Consider the following 22258-nt stretch of genomic DNA (forward strand, 5'->3'; position numbering starts at 1 on the left):
ATGTTTCCCAACACAGTTATCATTTTCTTTTCCCCATGAAACTAGAAGTGCTGGATTGAAGTTTTGGCTTCAGTATAAAAAAGCTCAGTGGTGTAAATGCCCTAACAAAGTTACAGCATTTCTGTCACTCAATCTTCAGTCAGTTTGGCTGCATTGCCAATTTAGTTTTCTGTGGTTTAGTCTTGAGTGCTTAGAATGGATAATGGGTCAATTATGTTTCCCCACTGTGTGATTCATGTTTTGACACTGGGCCACTATCAACATATCTGACATAAGCAATACACTTGTTTATAGGTTCTTAGTTGATATACCATGATTAATTAGCTGCAATTACCGGAAAGAATGTACTTCATTTCTCAAATGAGGGTGTCAAGTTTGCCAGTGGTGTAGAGGAGCTGCTAACTCTCAGTGTATCCATATTATCCTTTTGCAACTTGGAATTTTCCATGCCTATTTTTTTTTTTATTTCTCAACCAGCTTATATAAAGGTTGTTGTACAATAAAAACCTGTTAAATCTACTTTAAGGACAAAGATTTTCTAGGGCTGTTCATTTTCAATGTACTTACCTGTATTTATATTGAAAACATGTAAATTCTTGTGTTACGCATTGCAAACATTTACTGTGCTTTTGGCTTTGTGCAAAATTTAAAAAATTTAAAAAAAGACTAATTTCCTAATATATTAGTCACTTTGCATGCACAATATGTTTGTGTCTTCTAACTACTTCTATAAATAATTTTAAAGAGCTAATTTAGGTCAATTTAATTAATTTGTAGTGATAGTTTTGTATAGCAATATATGTTTGGGTCCATGGAAATTAGAAACCAAGAAACAACAACTGGTTTCTCATTTCCATTTAAGTGCACGTCGGATAAGCGCATGCTTTGTTTAACTGCATGCTGTACTTCGGTCCCATTTTTGGCACCATCAATTTCTATGGGGACAAACTTCGGTTTAGTGCACCACTGATAAGTGCAAGATTCGCTTATATGCATGGTTCAAGACCGCTCCTCTGCAGGAAAGACTCCGCATAAGCCCGCATGGAATATGGAAGCCGATTGGCGCGTGACAACCAACGAGATTTCAAATTTACTGCCTCTTTAATTGCCACAGGCAGAATAAGCGAAAGAATGTTGTTAGAGCGTACACCGGGGTCGTCATTGCGGCGGAACTGTAAGACTTTAACACTGGCTGAACAAATAGAAGTTCTTAAAAAATTAGAAAACAAATAAAGTCAAGCATCTATTGCTAAACAATATGGTGTCAATCCCAGTCAAATTTCACGTGTCTTGAAGCAGAAAGACTAGCTTCTGGGAGATTGGCAAAACAATACAAATCCACAACGGAAACGAAAACAGGCGGGAAAAGCTGAGGAGGTAGAAGCTCTTCTTCGGTGGTTTTCTCGAGTCAGGAGCAGACAGTTTCCTGTCAGTGGTCCACTGCTTATGGAGAAAGCTAACCAGCCAGCTGAAAGTCCTGGACTAACTGAATTCAAAGCCCCTGTTGGATGGTTGGAAAGATGGAAGAGAGGAACAGCATAAAATTCAAGAAACAGCATGGTGAGAAACAAGACGCTGATGACTTTGGTGCTGAAAATTGGGTTGTTTCAGTTCTTCCTACTATCTTGAACGAGTTTGAACCTCGTGACATTTTCAATGCTGACGAAAATGGTCTCTGCTGGCGAGCGATTCCTGATGGAACACTTGCATTCAAACATGCCGAAATTACTGGAGGTAAAACATCGAAGGACCGACTGTCACATTTTCAAATCTGGAACTGGGTTGTGAGCCCTTGGGCCACTGCCGAGGAGCAGCAGTGGCAGGCAAAACCACCCCACACCAGAACTCGGACAACAGTTAGGCTTCACCTGTACCTGGCCACTTTCCACCAGGAGTTAAGCTCCCAGCTTCAGGTGGCCGACAGGACTTTGCAGGGCAGGGCAGGAGCTGGATAACAGCTAGGCAGCACAGGGACTGAGTGTCAGAGAGGAAAGGAAGGAACATGGGCAGCAAGGCAGAAAACTGGGCTAGACAATACAACACAAGGCAGGGACAGGACAAGCTAGGGGACAGAAACTGGAAGCTGCAAGCAGCCACTGAAACAGGGAACAAAACACTGACTAACAAGACATAGAACTAAAAGCTGCAGAGCAGCCAGCAGGATACAAACAGACAAGGACTAAACACCAAACTACCACTCAGAGACAAGCAAACAAACAACAATATAATCTAACTATCCACAGACTAGCAAGAACAGACAAGAATCAAGGCAGGCAAAAACTAGAACTGGAAACAGCAGAAGTGCACCAGCACCCCAACATACCAGGGCCTTAGACGCAAAGGCAAGTAGAAATGTTCCAAGATGGTTGATAAGCCCAAAAGCAGTTGGAACTCAGCTGCTGCAATCACCAGGCAGCTACGGGTGCTGTGCAGGCTCAAACGGCGCAAGCAAACCCGGCAGCCTGGAAGATCTGGACCGGACTGGGCTGAAATCTGGAATGGGTGACAGTCCACAGCAGCCACCGGTTCTGGCCACCAGAGGGCGAGATGAACACAGACGTAACACCGACTGACGATCCTCCTTTGCTGCAATATGGATGGGAGTGAGACGTTGGAACCCCTCGTCATTGTAAAGAGCAAACAGCCCCGTTGCTTCAAGAAAGTTAAGCGACTTCCTGTGACATATGAGGCTTAACGCAAATTCATGGATGACTGGGGAAATTTGGAAGCAGTGGCTAAAGAAGTTAGATACTAGAATGCGGGCACAAAAGCTTTGTTGAGGATGTGGAGAGGGGTGAAACAGATGCAGCTGTTGCAAGCGCGTCTGATGAAGAGGTTATTTACATCCCAGCCGGTGTTACTGAAGAGGAGTTCCATCGCTACATAGCTGTTGATTATGATCTACAAACAGCTGAAGACAGTACTGATGTCGAGATATGCGCCTACACACAGGCAACAACGGCTGATGATGGAACAGATGAAGAAATGAGCAGCAAAGCACATGCAGACGAAATTCAACAACCTCCTGTCACTTTTGCAAGAGCGCTAGAGAGTCTCAACACCATGTGGGCCTATCTGGAGGCCACTGGATGTCAGTGCTGTAACAGTTTTTACTGTCTGGCAGACATAGTCTATGGAACTCACAGACCCAAGAGTGTACAGAGGACTATAACTGATTAATTCAAGTAAGCCTAATATCAGTTAACTGAGACTGTATACTGTACTACTACTACTACTATTATTAAACATTTCTATAGCGCTACTAGACTTACGCAGCGCTGTACAAATTAACATGAAAAGACAGTCCCTGCTCAACAGAGCTTACAATCTAAATTGGACAGACGAACAGACAGCTAGGGGTGGGGAAATTGCAGTGGTAGGGGTGATAAGTGCATTATACTGTACGTATAATAATAAACAGTACTGTACATATGTTTATCAGATGTCAAGCTTCTTTGGGTCACAACGGTTAAGTGCACGCTCTGGTTAATTGCATGCATTTCTTTGGTCCCAGACCCTTGCACTTAAGCGGATTGCACTGTGTGTGTGTATGTGTGTATATATATATATATATATATATATATATATATATATATATATATATATGTACTGTTGTAGAATATGCTTCAATTTTCATACAGACATACCCCTGAATTCTGTATATCACGCCTCAATTTCTGCATGGAAATTGAAGCGTATTCTATAACAATGCACGTAACTTAATTGGTTAAATAGCTGATCAGCACTGTCAATTGGATGTTAACAAGCAATTATCAGCACTTATTGGCAATAGTAAAAGAAGCCCGTTTCAGAGCAAATGAAACGGGCGCTAGCAAGGTTTTCATCGCCAACACCCTTCTCCCTCCCTGGCCAACCCCTTCGTTGTTCTGGCATTGCTCCGCCCCCAACGTCATGACGTTAGACGCGAGGGTGGGGCCCGGAGCGATTTCCCACTCACCCCCGCCTCCTTGCCTCCCTCCCTGCCAACCCCTTCGTTGTTCTGCCATTGCTCCGCCCTTGAGGGCAGGGACCGGAGTGATTTCCCACCCCCCCTGCCTCCCTCCCTGCCAACCCCTTCGTTGTTCTGCCATTGCTCTGCCCTCGAGGGCGGGGCCCGGAGCAATTTTGGTGGCTTCACCACTACGAACCTTCAAACCTTTTTGAAGGAAGTCAGAGCTTGGCTTCACTGACGTCAGTGTCCTCAGAACGTTGAGGGTGAGTTTTATTATAGTAGATAGTTAATATTTACACACACAACTTGCTAAGTGTATTCTGTAACATGGTGTGCTTAAATTCTGGGCGTTTCTAAAATCTATGCGCTTTGTTATAGAATACACCTGCTCTGTGCCTTATTTAGGCATTGGGATTTACACCAAGTAAAACATGGTGTAAATGGCCACGTCTAAATTTGGTCACGTGGAGAGGCGCTTGGCGTATTCTATATACTGCTTGGCAATTTAAGCCTATTCTATAAAATATAAGCACACTTTTGAGAATATACCTAGGCATACTTTTTCCCTGCAGAAATTTCAGGCGCCATATACAACTCAGGCAGCTATCTCTCCTTATAGAAGGGCTGTGCAGAGAACATGAGCACCTAACAAGGAGTCACCAGACACTGCTTGAGGAGGAAATTTGGTACATGAGAAGTGAGATGGATGAGATGATGGGCCAAGTGTATTTGCTGCAAGAACAATTGGTAAAGAGTATTCTAGCTGATCACTTTGAGGAAAAAATTAGACAACTGGATGCCCTGAGTGAAGAGCGGGCACAGCAGCAACAAGAGGTCAAACAACTTAATGTCCATGTTGCCTGACAGAGCATATCCAAAGTTATCAGGCCCAAGCAAAGGTGGCCAGAATGGCAGAATGGCAGTTGGCTGGGGCTAGATGGAGCTACACTGAGGCACTGGCTCAAATCCAAAGATAGAAGTCTAGAGTACAGGGCTCCAGAATCAAGTACAGGAGATGTGTTTCCAGGAGAAGGATTATTGAAAAAAAGAAGTGATCGCTTAGCATGGGTGTATCCAACTGTGAGAAGAGAATGCACTGGTGTACCAGATGTTAACAGGATTACAGTGCCAGTTCACCACTGAGTTTGTCAACATGCAGAAACACAAGGAGAAGGTGTCAGTGCTGAGTGATAAAGGGTGGATACTGCAGGGCCAGTTGACTCAGAAGCAAACCCAACTGGTTCAGGGGAGGTATTTCAGAATGGGATGGAGGAAATGTTGGTTTCCAAATTGGATAGCTTTAAGAGGCCATTGGCCAAAGAGTTTGAAGTCCACAGGGCCTTGGTGATAGCCTTCCAGACTGGTCACCAGGAGGTCATGCTGCTTCAAGTGTGCTGTGAACTTGAACTGAGAACAGGGTTCCAGGATGATCTGGTCCAGACAACTGATAACTTATCATGTTGTGAACCTGAAGAGCCGGGGCTAGAAACGTCAGGTGGAGAAGAGAGCAGTCTGACTGATACTATAAAGAATGATCATGAGGATGAAAGGAAAACCAGTACATTAGCCTTACAGATGGACCCTAGCTCAAAATGATGTCCCATTCAAAAATCCACCATGTAGAGTGATTATCTGAAGGAAGAAGTGATGGTGTTTAATGAGGTCAATGAAAGTGGTGCTTCTATTCATATCCCTAGTTGCGAAGGTCTTGGAGGTGCAGGAGGTACTGGAGCTGAGTCTGGTCAGCCATAGAGATCCTGAGGCAATGGAAGCAAGGGAGAGTTCTGAGAGAAGAAGGAGTTGGACTACTGAAGTGAGGAGAAACCATTGTTAATGTGATTGTTGCTAAGTTAAACCATGAATCTGTGACAGAAACAGATTGGTATTTTGTTCGTCTGTACAGCAATAAATTTTCCTTTTGATTTATACTACATCCTGACTATATTTGTGGGGCTCCCAGTCTATCTGCCAGACACACTGCCACAATGCTATTGAAAACATGGTTTTTTTTCTGCCTGGTGCTCCACTTGAGGATTATTAAGATGACTGTCCGTGGAAGGGTAGGGATCATTATTTTATTTATATTTCTTGTTGTGCTGTTATTTATGGGTTTTTTCTTTCTTTTTAATTTTCTGAATGTTTTACGTAAACTGCTTTGAACAAACAGTTGTGTTGCATAGCAGAATCTAAGAATTTTAATAAAGTTAAAGCAGGGGCGTAACCAGACCTTGGTGGGAGGGGGTCCAGAGCCTGAGGTGGGGGGCACAGTTTAGCCCGCCTCCCACAGCCGCTGATCCCCCGCCACTTTTGACCCCACCGCCACCACCGCCCCTTCCCCACTTTTGACCACCCTCCCGACGCCGACCCACCCCTGTCGCCGCAGCCACAAGGTACCTTTGCTGGCGGGGGTCTCCAACCCCTGCCAGCTGTCTTCCTCAGCGCTGGTCTCTGGCACCTTCGCTGATCTGTTTCTGTCAGTCTTGACGTCCTGTATGCACGTCCTGCATGGGGCTACATACAGGATGTGAACGCAAGACGTCAGGAGTCAGGACTGACAGACACAGATCAGCGAAGGCACCGGAGACCGGCGCTGAAGAAGACTTCGGCTGGTGGGGGTTGGGGACCCTCACCAGCAAAGGTACCTGGTGGCGGCGGGGGAAGGGGGATCAAAAGTGGCGGGGAGGGTCAGCGGTGGGGGGGGGGTCGAAAGAAGAGGGGACCAGGGCTAAATCTGTGGGGGACCATGCACCTGTGGCCCCACCTAGCTACGCCCCTGAGTTAAAGATAAAGCATGTGTGGATGCTCAAGGCTCCATATTGGACATCAGTAATGCATCTTTTGTATTGCTGATTTTAGTGACACTGCCAAGGGGGAAGGAAAAGATGCTGGATACTTCACATGGGAGGGGAGAGGTAGAAGTAAGGAGAAAGATGCTGGAGATCATGGGGGAGGGGGCATTGAGCGGTAGGAAATAGGACCATTCCTTGCTTCCCTGGGTCTCCCCCACAGGTTCTACAACCCAGCCCACACCTTGAGAGGATTCTTTCACTCTCAGTCCTCTTCCAGGAGACCTCTGTACTCAGGGTCTCACTTCTAGAGACCTCTTACCTTGGAACCTCCCTGATCTACTCAACTCCAGGAGGGAGGGAGGAGTTGATGAGAAGTGGGTCAGCATAGAAGGGGGAGGGGATGATGAAGAGTTCAGCTTTCCAAAAATACTAGGACTAGGGGGCATGTGATGAAGCTACAAAGTAGTAAATTTAAAACTAATCGGAGAAAATCTTTCTTTAACGTGTAATTAAACTCTGGAATTCGTTGCCAGAGAATATGGTAAACTGGTATAGATGAAGCAATACTTTTATATGTGATTCAGGAGGTTGTTTACTAAAGCTGAGCTCGAATTAACTGCAGCAGGGGCCATAGGAATAAAATGGGCCCTGCTGCAGATAACTCGAGCTAAGCTTTAGTAAACAACCCTCTCAGTGTCTTAAAGAGCATTAACACTATCCTGCTTATAATCGAAAGAGAAAAACGCCTATATTCCGACCTAAATCGGGACATGGACGTCTTTCTCACGCGGGTGCCCAATCGGTATAATCGAAAGCCGATTTTGGGCGTTTCCAACTGCACTCCGTTGCGGGAACGAATAAAGTTGATGGGGGCGTGTTGGAGGCGTGGTGAAGGCGGGACTGAGGCGTGGTTATCGGCTGAGCAGAGATGTGCATGCTCGGCCGATAATGGAAAAAAGAAAGGCGTTTTTAGAGAGAATTTAGGTCACTTTTGTTGGACCCGTTTTTTTCACGAACAGGTCCCAAAAATGTGCCCTAAATGACCAGATGACCACCGGAGGGAACCAGGGATGACCTCCCCTGACTCCCCCAGTGGTCACTAACACCCCCCCCCCCCCCACCAAAATAAACCGAATGTTAAACACTTTTTTTCCAACTTGTAAGCCAGCCTCAAATGTCATCCCCAGCTCCATGACAGCAGTATGCAGGTCCCCGAAGTAATTTTAGTTTAGTTTGTGCTGCGCGGGACCCATGCAGGGAGGAAAAATCAGAAGAAAAAAAAAAAAACAAGCAAGTGCAGTCAGGGACGTCTAAATTACCACAGATAGTAAAAGTGGGATTTGAGCCAGCAACCTTCTGTTTACAAGCTCAGTGCTCTAGCCAGTGCACCACATTATTCAATTGCTTAGATGTCCTTCCCTTTCTATTAAGTCCCTCCAAGTTTCTGTCAGCCAATCACAGTTGTTTAGCTGACACTGATGTCAGCTAAAGGAGGTGTGATTGGCTGACAGAAACTTGGAGGGACTTAATGGAAAGGGAAGGATGTCTAAACAACTGAATAACGTGCACTGGCTAGAGCACTGAGCTTGTAATTAGAAGCTTGCTGGTTCAATTCTCCCTTTTACTATAGGTTTAATTTGGACCTCCCTGACTGCACTTGCTTGCTTGTTTTTTTTCTTCCGATTTTTCCTCTTTGCATGGGTCCCGCGCAGCACCAACTAAACTAAAATTGCTCTGGGGACCTGCATACTGCTGGCATGGAGCTAGGTATGATATTTGAGGCTGGCATAGAGGCATCTCAGGGGGACCAGTGCACTATGAATGCTGGCCCCTCCCACAACTAAATGCCTTGGATTTGGTCATTTTTCAGCTAGTCCGCTTCGGTTTTGATTATCGCTAAAAACAAAAATGCCCAGCTCAAAAAACGCCTTAATCCAATGTATTTTCGAAAAAGAAGATGGACGTCCATTTTTTTCGAAAATACAGTTCGGCCCGCCCCTTCACAGACCCGTTCTCAGAGATGGACATTCTTACACATAGGTGTTCACGTTTGATTATGCCCCTCCATGGCTACCATATGGAGATAAGAAAATGAACTAGTCTCTTTTCTTTATGCCCAATATTCAGTGACCCTATCCATTTGGATTGGACCTCTGAATAAGTGATGAAATTGGGTTTGCTTATATGGTACACTGTTATCTGGGATCAGGTGACAGAATGCAAGGAGGAAATTAGAAATTGGCAACAAAAAAAGTGATAGACAATGCCTATGAACAGTGGGCAGAGGCATTACTAGATATTTAAATAGAATCAAGGCTCAGTTCCATATAGCTCCCAACCTAGATTTTGATTATTAAAGTAATAATCATGACCCCCCCTTTCTATCACCAAGAATGATAATATTAAAACACATATTTGGAAATAATACTTTTAAACATTAAACTTTATGGGGTCAATATTCAGCCAGCGGTGGTCAGCATTTTGCTGAACACCCCAGCGATAAACCTGGAAATTCAATGCCCTCAAAATACCCGCTTTTGAGTTTGACACTAACCAGTTATTTTCAGAGATGCTAGTCAGTTAAGTGCCGCTGAAAATGACCAGTTAGCTACAAACAGGAGATTTAAGTGGCCAGGAGCATTTCTGGCCAGTTAAATCGCATTGAATATTGATTCCTATATATTTTAAATATATTTTGGTATTGCATCAGTAACAGCAACACAACTTCTGTCCAGTGCCAATTGCCAGGTATATTATGAAATGATGAAAACACTGCCAAAAGAGCACTCAGAGCTAAAATAAACCTGCCATACCATAACATTAACTCTACCTACAGGCCCTAGAGTACCAATATACCTACTATTAGTAAAAGAAAACAAAACAAACTGTTACAGAGTTCTACATAGAAACTACATACCACTAAATCCCTCACCTCACTCACATATGTGAAATACAAGCATAGCCTCACTAAGTACAGAACAAGGGACTACAATTTGAAATAAAAACATGCAAACAACAATAGAAATGAAAATCCAAAGAAATCAGACTCTATACACAAAACGACAGGAATGCATTTCTTCTGTACTGAGCAAAACATAGGGGCCCTTTTACTAAGCAGCAGTAAAAGTGGCCTGTGGTAGTGTAGGCATGTGTATTGGGCATGCGCCGGGCTCGTTTTTATCATATCTACAAAAAAAGGGCTTTTATAAAATGGGACTGAAAAGGTTTGCTTCCGATATAATCTTATTAGTGAGCCACATGGATAATCTAATTGAATCCTTTGAGAATGAAAAATTGATACGGCAAATTAAGTTCTACAGGAATAGGAAATGGTTAAGAATTTGAAGATGATAATAGACCAGAAAAATTTGAACAAAATGAATATTATTACAGATGATTAATATCGAGATTGTTGTTTTCCCAGAGTTCCGGGCATGACTCCTAAAGTTTTTTCCTCTGAAATGATTCCTCTTAGTATATTTATTCAAAAGGAGTGAAGCCTGTGAAACTGGGATTACCTTAATCAGTGGGAATTGGATTAGAGACTCAAGTGTTTGTATTGTTAAATAATTTCTGGTTTTAAAAGAGAAAAAATGAAATCAGTTGTATTATTTCCACTAATATTGGACAATAAGTATGTTTCCAATGAAATAAATTGACTACACACTGTTTTGGGTTTGAAGAAGCCAACCAGGCGATCAATGTGGAATAATGATTCAGATAATAAATAACTGGGGATAATCAGGTTAATACCACATTTTCTTTGTTTACTGTTGTTTAATTGATCTCCTTGTCTTGTTTCACTCTCCCTATTTTGTGGTCTAAGGAAGAGTTTATAATTACCTGATTGAAATAATTATTGTATTATTTTGTCTGTATTCCTGGCAAGTTATTTTAGTGCTTGTAAAATTAAATTCTTATAAATATTTTTTTTTTTAAAATGGGACTGGAAAAGGGTGTGAGGTAAAAATTAAACCATTGCGTGCCTTCTCTTAACGCCACCCATTGATCTAGCAGAAATGGCTGACATGCTACACTCGCAGTGACAGGTCGGCACGCGCCAAGTCCGGATTACCGCCGGAACTGGAGGAAATAAATAATTCATCCATGCATTATGGGCGCGCACCAAATCTGAAATTACTGCCAGGAGGGCATGCTAACCTGGCGGTAGTCTCATTTGGATGCATGCTGCACACGTGTAGAGCCTACCGTGGCTTAGTAAAAGGGCCCCACAGTGACACCACAGTAAAGCCACAAATTATTTCCCACAAAATGCAGCCCCCAAAGGGGTCAATTCTATGAAGGGTGCTAAACGTTATGCTCTCAAAATCTTGGTGTTAAGCTAGTATTCTATAACTGCAAATTTGTGCACTTAATACGTGCTAAACCTCGTGGACCTGCTTCCCAGAAATGCCCAAAGATCATTCCGCAAGTACCTTAACCTGCACTTCCCCGGCTGCAAAGGAATAAAATATAAACTGATACATGCCACTATCTCTTACATGAGCATGCAGCTGTGGAATGCATTACCTACTAACTTGAAATCTATTGACGAAATTACCAAATTTCGTAAATCCCTGAAGACTTATCTCTTCAACAAGGCCTACAAAGAAAACCCACAGCCTTACTAAACTACTGCACCAACACAACGAGTCAAGAAAATCTATCTTCTATACTTACTCACCCAACTCTCCTCTTTTTTCTCCTCACTTAATCTTTGTACATCACTAATTGTATCTGCTATCCTGGAATGACAATGTCATAACAGAACTCTGTAAGCCACATTGAGCCTGCAAATAGGTGGGAAAATGTGGGATACAAATGCAATAAAATAAATAAATAAAATTTATAGAATACTAGCATAAGTCAGCATCACTTATGCTTGCTCTATGGCAGGTATAAATGGGTGCATGTAATGCAGCAGTTAGGCATCTAACCAACAGCATTCAACCAAGTCTTTTCTTAAATGGTAGGAAATCTCACGACCATCCAATACCCCTTCCATGTGAATGCCCCCTTTGTACTTGCATACTAGAACACTTAGATCCAAGTTATAGAATAGCACAAAGTGCACTTAGGCACCTAACTTCCATTTATCCCTGTACTGGGCGCTTAACTTCTGTAGGCGTTCCAAAAGTTAGGTGCCTAATTGGCGCCTAGCTGTTGGGGCACTATATAACAGTATGTATATATAAATTTTAAATAATTTTTAAATACTTTATTCATGTTTATGAAGTTCAGTCTATTCTTTTCTTTGTGCTGGATTGATTATCTAAAATACAAAGACATCAGAGATATATGCTTCACAAAGTTGGTATATTTCAATTTACTAAATTTGAAACAATATGCAATCTTCTACTTCTGTTGTCTGGACATTTTATACACTGTTGTCAGTTCCAATCTCTGTTTTCTGCTTTCCCTTATTTTTCTTCTCTTAGTTCTATTCCCAGGGTTCCTTGATCATTTTCCATTCCTCCTCCCATTTTCTTCCATTCCTTTCCTGTATCTGTCTTTGACAATGATCTTTCTGTTCAGCTCTATCCTCATATTTTGCTTTTCTGCCTCTCTATAAATTCTGATTTCACCCCTCCATCTTAGCCTCCAGTATTCAGTCTTCCTTTTTAACCTTTCACTTATCTCTGTTTCCATCTATTTTTCTCATACCCTACCTAGCTTATCTTCCTACTAACTCTCTTCTTAGCCCTTTTCTCTTATCCCTAACCACTTAGTCAGCCTTAAACCCTTTTCTTTTAGCCCTAGCATCAAACCCATTTTCAAGTACCCAGCTCCTCCCCTCCCCTGTCATCCCTCCCTGGGTCCAATATTTCTCTTCTGTCTCCCTATTTCCCACTCTCCCCCATGCCCAGCATTCCCCTTTCTTTTTCTTCTCCCCTGCACCGTGCTGTTCCTCTATCGCATGATAGAGCATCCCCACTCTCTCTTTCTCAATCCCCTCCAAATAGCCCAGCATATCCCCCTATTTTCATTACACCACCCTCTAAATCAACATTCCTCTTGAACCCCCCCTTTCCTCCTTATATCCTGCTGTGGCCCTTTCAGGTCCATGTGCCCATGGCAGTGACAGAGGCAATAATAAAAGAAAGAGAAGCAAGTGCTTTGGAGCCTTTGATCTCCTGCACTCTTGAAAACCTTGCTGCATCCCACTTCAGTAGAAGCATGCATCAGAGGAGGTAAGAGGTGGCTCATGATGCTCACTTCCCTTTCTATTTTTTGCTGCTGTGGTCCCCCCCCCCCCCCCCCCCCCCGAATCACATTGCCCCTGAAGATCCCCTATCACATCCTTCTGCCCTGAAGACCCACATCCCCCCTTCAAATGGGGCTTTTTGCCCTTATATGGCATCTTGACCCCCCCCCCCCTAGAGGTAGTACTGCAAGGCTATCACTAGGGGGTGCTGGTGCCATTTTAAACCCAGTGATAGTAAGGAGCAGGAGTAACTGGATATTGCTCCTACCCCAATCCACTAGACACCGGGGATTTTGCAACATAGGCCCTGAGGAGTTAATGGAGTTGGGGGGGGGGCACTTTTGGTGATGGGAGAATCTGGGGCAGGGGATAAGAGACTGGGGAGTCTTTGTGTGGGGGGATGTGATGGGAGTCTTTGAGGCATGGGAGAAATAGATTAGGGTATCAGGATGGGGAAATAGTTGAAGAGGACATAGGGAGGGGGGTTGTGATGAGGGGCATCAGCAGTTTGGCTGTCCCCCTGGTAGTTGAATAACAACAAGCAATGTTATTCATATACAGCAGGAGTGACTAACCTGCAGTACTGAGCTACTGTAAGTTAGTTACTCCTATTGGAAAGTAAGGTGTGGTAAAATGTCGACTTAATAAATATTCCCACAGTGTGTTTGTTTTTAGTTGAAAATAACAGTATGAACCATAAAGGACATGGGCAGGGACTCTTATGCCCAACAGTCCAGCAAAACAACATTAAGTTTTACAAATATCATAGTATAACTTCCCAGTAACCCCCATCCTTATTACCCATCTAACCACCTTAGTTTTTACTAAGGACCTTACAAGGCAAATAGTCACTAAGAAAAAAATTGCAAAGAATGGGGAACAGTGTAGACATATTCCTCTGGATTCTATCTAGTGCACTTAGATTTAGGAGCTGAAATCAGTGTGGATTCTATAACATCGTGCATAACTTAATTAGCTTAACAAGATAATGAGCGCTGATGTCACTTAAGCAATAATGAGCACTAATTGGCACTAATTAGAATTTAGGCACACAACTCACTAAGCATATTCTGTAACAATGTGCGCCGAATGTCTAATGAGTGGAGGCAAAAAGGGGCTTGGCTAAGGGTGGGGAAATGGGTGTTTCTTGTGCATTCCAAAATTTAGGCGCCTATAGAATATCGCCCAGTGCACCTAAATCTACGCACTGAGATTTACACCAGGTTTTCATTGGTGTAAATGGATATCGGCGCTGAAATATCAGCTATGCACATTCTATAATCGGCACCAATATCTAGGTGCTGATTATAGAATACACTTAGTTGGCACTGATTTCAGTGCCAATGTTTTTAGGTGCTAATATAAAGAATATCCTCCATTATGTTTTAAAATGTTGCAGATTCCAGGATAAATTAATGTGATGGCCATTGGCAGGCAAGCTTTCTCACATAAGGATCCTGCTTTGTAGAATATCCTCCTGCTTGATGTCAACGTTTTTACTGATTTAGCTACTTTTCAGAAGAAATGCAAAGTTTGGCTGTTTGAATTAGCACTCAGACAAGAATTTGGGGGAATAATGTTTACTGCCATGATTGTTGTGCTTTATGAAATTGTTGTAAACCACTTTTTGTAGCCTTCATGAACAGGTAATATTTATTCAAGATATGAATAAACAAACAAAAGTACTAAAAATATGAGGAGGAAGGGCCAGAAGGACCATTATCCTTTTTGATATTTTCATGATCTTTTATAGGGTGGTATTGGGATCTGGCAGATTAGGGGGCACTCGAAATACAACAAGAAAGAAACTCTTCCTTGTGCTGCTATTTCCTGTAAAACTGTGCTCTCATTTCTAGCATTATACTTTTGTCAGAAGTGCATGACTTAAAATGAGGGTATATTGGTACAGGAGAGGACAAATACATTTTACTTACAGTGTCCTTTTTCACAGTGTCCCTTTCTGATACTACTGGCCCAGGGACACCAAGCAGTATGTCATCACCTTTGCCATTGCCATCATTCATTCATTTATTTATATTCTTCTTTACCATTTCTTAATACTCAAAGTTGATTAATATGTGCAGTAATAGCATATGAATTTAAAACATCTGCAATTGTAAATAAAACAAATATAAACAAGAATACAGAAAGATACAAATAAAAATTCAACAAAAATTGGTATTTATTTAAAAAATTTTCTTACTTATTTTACTACATCCGCTCTAGAAGCAAGGTAAAATAATATTTTACAAACAAAAACCTAGGGCAATATTTTACTTTTAAGAATCAATAAATATTGAGACTATCCTGCTTATAATCGAACGAGAAAAACGCCCAAGTTCCGACCTAAATCGGGAGATGGACATTTTTCTCACAAAAACGAATAACACGGTATAATCGAAAGCCGAACTTGGACGTTTTCAACTGCACTCCATCGCGGAAGCATACAAAGTTGACGGGGGCGTGTCGGAGGCGTGGTGAAGGCGAGACTGGGGCATGGTTATCACCTGAACAGAGATGGGCGCCTTTCGCCGATAATGGAAAAAAAGTATGCGTTTGTAGCTAGAATTTAAGGCACTTTTCCTGGACCTTGTTTTTTCACGAATAAGGCCCCAAAAAGTGCCCTAAATGACCAGATTACCCCCAGAGGGAATCGGGGATGACCTCCCCTGACTCCCCCAGTGGTCACAAACCCCCTCCCACCACAAAAAATGATGTTTCACAACTTGTTATTTTCACCCTCAAATGTCATACCCACCTCCCTGGCAGCAGTATGCAGGTCCCTGGAGCAGTTGTTAGGGGGTGCAGTGGACTTCAGGCAGGTGGACCCAGGCCCATCCCCCCCTACCTGTTACAATTGTGCTGCTTAATGCTTAGTCGTCCAACCCCCCCAAACCCACTATACCCACATGTAGGTGCCCCCCTTCACCCCTTAGGTCTATAGTAATGGTGTAGACTTGTGGGCAGTGGGTTTTGAGGGGGATTTGGGGGGCTCAACACACAAGGGAAGGGTGCTATGCACCTGGGAGCTCTTTTACCTTTTTTTTTGTTTTTGTAAAAGTGCCCCCTAGGGTGCCCGGTTGGTGTCCTGGCATGTGAGGATTACCAGTGCACTACGAATCCTGGCCCCTCCCACGAACAAATGCCTTGGATTTATTCGTTTTTGAGCTGGGCGCTTTCATTTTCCATTATCGCTGAAAAACAAAAACGCCCAGTTCACAAATTGTCGAATAAAACATGGACGTCTATTTTTTGCGAAAATACGGTTTGGTCCACCCCTTCACGGACCCGTTCTCGGAGATAAACGCCCATGGAGATAGACGTTTTCGTTCGATTATGGCCCTCTTTACGACTCCCGCCTAAGACTTATCAGATCGTTCCCCTGAAGACGCCTTGCAATGAAACATGCCAGCATGTAGGGAACGGGAGACTCAAATATTGTGAACTGCTGATTGATGAACTTCAAACTAGAAAATGCTTGCGGCTTACAGCCATCTTTGCAGATGAACATTCTTTAATATAAGGACTCCTGCTAGGATGTCTGGCACCACATTTGAAGATAAGTAAAGTGATCTTTAGCTTATCCACCTCTATGAGAGCTGTGTATGAAACAGGACGTCATTAGTAGCATACTTGATCAATCATATATTAAGAGAGGGAGGTCGGAGTGCTATGATGTCAGACCCGGCAATATAACACAGTTTTTACTGTGTATGATTCCTTGCAGGGCAGCCCTTTTTCACTGAGCATTATTGCATATTTTAAGAAAAATAAAAAAAAATCAGTTTGCACATACAGCATCACGTATAAATAAGGTTTATTTATTTACTTATTATATTTGTATCCCACACTTTCCCACTAAAAGCAGGCTCAATGCGGCTTACATAGAAATAGGTAACACAGAATTTTTTTTTTGTTACACTTTTACCCCACACTTTCCCACTCATGGCAGGCTCAATGCAGCTTACATAGGGCAATGGAGGGTTAAGTGACTGGCCCAGAGTCACGAGGAGTTATCTGTGCCTGAAGTGGGAATTGAACTCAGTTCCTCAGGACCAAAGTCCACCACCCTAACCACTAGGCCACATTTTGTTACATAAAGTAGTAAACACACAAAATGTTTGAAAATATCAAATGCCAAATGAGTGAGTCTCCCTCTGTGCAAGGAATTTAAAATTACAATTCCTATTATTTTACTAACTTAACAAAGGACCTCAAATCTCCTACTGGGGAAACTACTGCAAACTTTAGTCTGCAAGTATAAATCTTAACCCCATCTTTATAAGGAGTCAATTACTATCACAGGTCCCAGTGGGAGATGAAAGTAGGAAATTAAGTATAATAGAAGGATGGATGGGTAGGTAGGTAGAGACAGGTGATAGAGAGAGGAGGGTAAGGTAGGAGATAGATTCTGGGTCAATGTCGTTTTCTCTTCAGTTTATGAAGGTTGTAGGTTTCTTTCAGGTTAGAATTTAATAATACAAGTTAAACCGGACGAGTATATATACCCCGGTATTTGTTACTTTCAGTTAAAATTTAATGCCAAGAAGTGTAGAGTGATGCACTTGGGGTGCAGAAACACAAAAGAAAGATACTGGATAGGAGGGGAAAGAGTAGTAAGCTTGACTCAGGAGAGAGACCTTGTTGGTTTCCGAGGATCTGAAGGTGAAGAAACATGGCCAGAAGTATGCTAGGCTGCATAAAAAAGGGTATAACTAGCAGAAGAAAGGAGGTGTTGATGCACCTCTTCAAGTCGTTGGTGAGGCCCCACTTGGAGTAGTGTGTTCAGTTTTGGAAGCCATATCTAGCTAAGGATATAAAAAGACTGGAAGCAGTGCAAAGAAAAGCTATGAAAATGGTATGGGATTTACATTGCAAACTACATGAGGAGAGACTTATTAACCTGAACGTGTATACTTTGGAGGAAAGGAGAAACAGGGGTGACATGATACAGACATTCAAATATTTGAAAGGTATTAATCCAAAAACAAACCTTTTCTGGAGACGGGAAGGTGGTAGAACTAGAGGACATGACTTGAGGTTGAAAGGGGCAGACTCAGGAGTAATGTCAGGAAATATTTTTTTCACGGAGAGGGTGGTGGATACGTGGAATGCCCTCCTGCGGGAGGTGGTGGAGATAAAAACGGTAATGGAATTCAAACATGGGTGGGATAAACACAAAGGAATCCTGTTTAGAAGGAATGGATCCACGGAATCTTAGCGGAGATTGGGTGGCGACCATAGGCGTAGACTGGGGGAGCGAGGGGGGACAATGCCCCCCCAAACGACGCGAGGCACCGCCGCGCCATTAGTTTAAAAAAAAAACACATGCAGGCACGCGCTCCTCTCCATCCGCTTGGCTTCCCTGCCCTCTCTATCTGCATCCCGCCTTCCTCTGACGTCATTTCCTTTCGGGCGGGACGCAGACAGAGAGGGCAGGGAAGCCAAGCGGACGGAGAGGAGCGTGTCCGTCTACCCCTCTCTCTTCCTCCCTCCCTCCGGCGCAGGCAGCAGTCTTCCAGCGTTCCTGGCAGCGGTAGCATTGTAAACGCTGCCTTCGGCTCTGCCCCAAAGCCTTCTCTTCAAGTTCCTGTTCCCGCATAGGTGGGAACAGGAACTTGAAGAGAAGGCTTCCGGGGCAGACCGAAGGCAGCGTGTACATCGCTACCGCTGCCAGGAACGCTGGAAAAGCTGAAGACTGTTGCCTGCACCGGAGGGAGGGAGGGAGGGAGGAAGAGAGGGGGTAAACGGAGTCACCATCTTGGACCTTGGGGGGGGGGAGCAGAGGGAAGATGGATGGGACTGGGAGGGGTGGGAAGCAGAGGGAAGGAGCAAGAGATGGATGGGACTGGGAGGGGTGGGAAGCAGAGGGAAGGAGCAGGAGATGAATGGGACTGGGAGGGGTGGGAAGCAGAGGGAAGGAGCAAGAGATGGATGGGACTGCGAGGGGTGGGGAGCAGAGGGATGGACCAGGAGATGGATGGGATTGGGAGAGGTCAGGCACAGCAGAGGGAAGGAGCAGAAGATGGATGGGACGGAGGGATGGTGAGCAGAGGGAAGGAACAGAAGATGGATGGAACTGGGAGGGTTGGGGAGCAGAGGGAAGGAGCAAGAGATGGATGGGACTGGGAGAGTGGGGAGCAGAGGGAAGCCTACTGGAAAGAAGACACTGCATAAAACAGAAGACACTGGGATCAAAGCGAATAGAAAAACTAAATGATCAGACAACAAAGGTAAATAAAAGTATTTTATTCATAATTTATTAATTGAAATGTGTCAGCTTTTTGAAATGTGCATCTGTGATATTTTACCTGTAAATTTCATTTCCTTCCTCCATATTAGCATATTCATTTGCATATTTATATATGCAAATGGTATGCTAATATGCTCCGCCCATTCTTTGCCCCCCCAAATGAAACAGTCAAACTACGCCTATGGTGGCGACACTAGTAATTGGGAAGCGAAACTGGTACTGGGCAGACTTCTACAGTCTATGTTTTTTATCGTGAGTGAATAGAAAGGGATGGGCTTGAATGTAAATTTTAAGGGGCTCCGACATTAGCTTCAGAAATTTTAGTACAAGAGTGCTGGGTAGACTTATATGATCTGTGCCCTGAGAATGGCAAGGACAAATCAAACTCAGGTATATATATAAAGTATCGCATATCAAGTAAAATGAGTTTATCTTGTTGGGCAGACTGGATGGACCATACAGGTCTTTATCTGCTGTCACTTACTATGTTACTATCCAGCTTATTTTCGAAAGAGAAAAACGCCTATAGTGCGACCTAAATTGGGAGATAGGCGTTTGTCTCGCAAAGGCACCCAAATCGGTTTAATCGAAAGCCGAATTTGGGCGTTTCCAACTGCACTCCATCACAGAAACGAATAAAGTTGACAGGGGCGTGTCGGAGGCGTGGTGGGTGGTGGCGGAACTGGGCGTGGTTATCAGCCGAGGAGAGATGGGCGTCTTTAGCTGATAATCGAAAAAAAAGCGTTTTTACCGTGATTTTGGGTCACTTTTTTTGGACCCTTTTTTTTCACGAACAAGTCCCAAAAAAGTGCCCCAACTGCCCAGATGACCACTGGAGGGAATCAGGGATGACCTCCCCGGACTCCCACAGTGGTCACTAACCCCCTCCCACCAAAAAAACCCCACTTTACAAACTTTTTTCCCAGCCTGTATGCCAGCCTCAAATGCCGTACCCAACTCCATGACAGCAGAATGTGTTCGATCCTGTCACAGCCTTTCCCTGGGTCAGACGTAGCTCTCAGGTGGAGTACAGGGTCACATCAGCATTGCATTGTGGTGGGTGTAGGGTATTGGGCTCCGTGATTTCATTAGCTTGTGTTACAGTCTCACGATGTTGGTAGTTGGTAGGCTCTTCTCCCATGTTGCTTTTCCCCCTGCCTACTAGGTCAGAGTGTGACCTGTTGTGTCTCCTGTTGTAGTCCATACGGTAGTGGCCATTTTTGTAAGCCAGTTTTAGTTCCCTTTCCTGTGTTAGCCACGTTAGACAACTTAGTTCTTCCCTTGAATGTGGCTGAATGAGGGCATTGTACAGCATTCTGCCAGTTCTGACCTACTGCTCATCTCAGTACCAGGGAGACTCGTTGCCAGTGGGGCACAACCTCTGATCTGCAGTTAACTGTGAATAAAGGCGGTTATTCCAATAAAGGACTTTTTCGTAGATTTTAGTCTTCAGGTGTCAACTGGTGTGCCAAGGTTATATAGCAGCAACCAGTCCTAGAGGCCTGCGTGTATGCAGGTCCCTGGAGCACTTTTAGTGGGTACCGCAGTGCACTTCAGCCAGGTGGCCCCAGGCCCATCCCCCCCCACCTATAACACTTGTGCTGGTAAATGGGAGGCCTCCAAAACCCACTGTACCCACATGTAGGTGCCCCCGTCACCCCTAAGAGCTATGGTAGTGTTGTACATTTGTGGGTTTTGGGGGAGGGGGGTTGGGTGTTCAGCACCCTTGGTAAGGGAGCTATGCATGTGGGAGCTTTTTCTGAAGTCCACCGCACTGACGTAGGGTGCCCAGTTGGTGTCCTGACATATCAGGGGGGCGAGTGTACTACGAATCGTGGCCCCTCCCACGACCAAATGGCTCGGATTAGGACGTTTTTGAGCTGGGTGTTTTTAGTTTCCATTATCGATAAAAGAAACAAATGCCCAGCTCAAAAACGTCCATTTTTTCAAAAATACGATTCGGCCCGCCCCTTCACGGACCAGCTCTCGGAGATAAACGCCCATGGAGATAGGCGTTTCCGTTCGATTATGCCCCTCCATGTATGTTAGCTTCTGCAGATCCTTTTTTATGTTTTCCACTCCCTCCTGGGTGTCCACTCTGTTACAAATCTTGGTATTATCCGCAAAAAGGCAAACTTTACCTTATAACCCTGCAGCAATGTCACTCACAAATATATTGAACAGAATCGGCCCCAGCACCAATTGTTGAGACACTCTACTACTCACCTTTCCCTTCTCTGAGTGAATTCCATTAACCACCACCCTCTGGCATCTCTCTGTCAACCAGTTCCTAATCCAGCTCACCACTTTGGGTCTTATCTTCAGCCTGTCAAGTTTATTCAAGAGCCTCCTACAAGGAAGTGTGTCAAAGGCTTTGCTGAAATCTGAGTAGATTACTTCTATCGCACGTCCTTGATTCAGTTCTCTGGTCACCCAGTCAAAGAATTCAATGAGATTCGTTTGGCACAATTTACCTTTGGTAAAACCATGTTGTCTCGGATCTTGCAACTTATTGGATTCCAGGTAATTCACCATCCTTTCCTTCAGCATCACTTCCATTACTTTTCCAATAACCAGTTTGTTTTATAAAAGACTTATTTTATTTTACTATTTTATTGCCTGTGGTCTTTTAATAAAGTGTGCTGACACTGAGGACTAGATTCTATATATTGTGCCTAAAAATTTGGTGCCAAAATGAAATTCACCTAAGTGCATTCTATAAAGTACTCCTCAATTTAGGCGTGCTTTATAGAATAAGCCTAAATTTCCACGTGGTTTATAGAATATGCCAAGCAGCCATACGCGTGACTAAATTTAGTCACGGACATGGCAAGTAAAACCTGGTGTAAATGCCAATGCCTAAATTAGGCACAAACCGGGTGTACTCTATAACAACACACATAGATTTTAGAAATGCCCACAACCTGCCCATTCCACACCCATGGCCATGCTCCCTTTTCAACTATGTGACTTAGAATTCATGCACAGCACATTATAGAATATGCCTAGACAGTTCTGCATGTAAATTCTAATTAATGCCAATTAGTGCCAATAATTTG

General features: G+C 43.7%; 1 protein-coding gene across 1 annotated transcript in view; it reads left to right on the forward strand.

The window, feature by feature from the left end:
* Window positions 1–5218: 5218 nt before the first annotated feature.
* The window catches only part of LOC115458943 (regulating synaptic membrane exocytosis protein 1-like), a gene marked incomplete at its 3' end in the record, with an annotated part of 175465 nt that continues 158425 nt past the window's right edge, over window positions 5219–22258 (forward strand). Inside the window, exons 1-3 of the mRNA XM_030188802.1 lie at window positions 5219–5510; window positions 5650–5765; window positions 12802–12932. Coding sequence (XP_030044662.1) covers window positions 5219–5510; window positions 5650–5765; window positions 12802–12932 — 539 coding nt within the window. The remainder of the gene's footprint in view (window positions 5511–5649; window positions 5766–12801; window positions 12933–22258) is intronic.

Source organism: Microcaecilia unicolor, unplaced genomic scaffold (assembly GCF_901765095.1).
Source record: "Microcaecilia unicolor unplaced genomic scaffold, aMicUni1.1, whole genome shotgun sequence".
In the NCBI taxonomy this organism is placed as follows: Eukaryota; Metazoa; Chordata; class Amphibia; order Gymnophiona; family Siphonopidae; genus Microcaecilia; species Microcaecilia unicolor.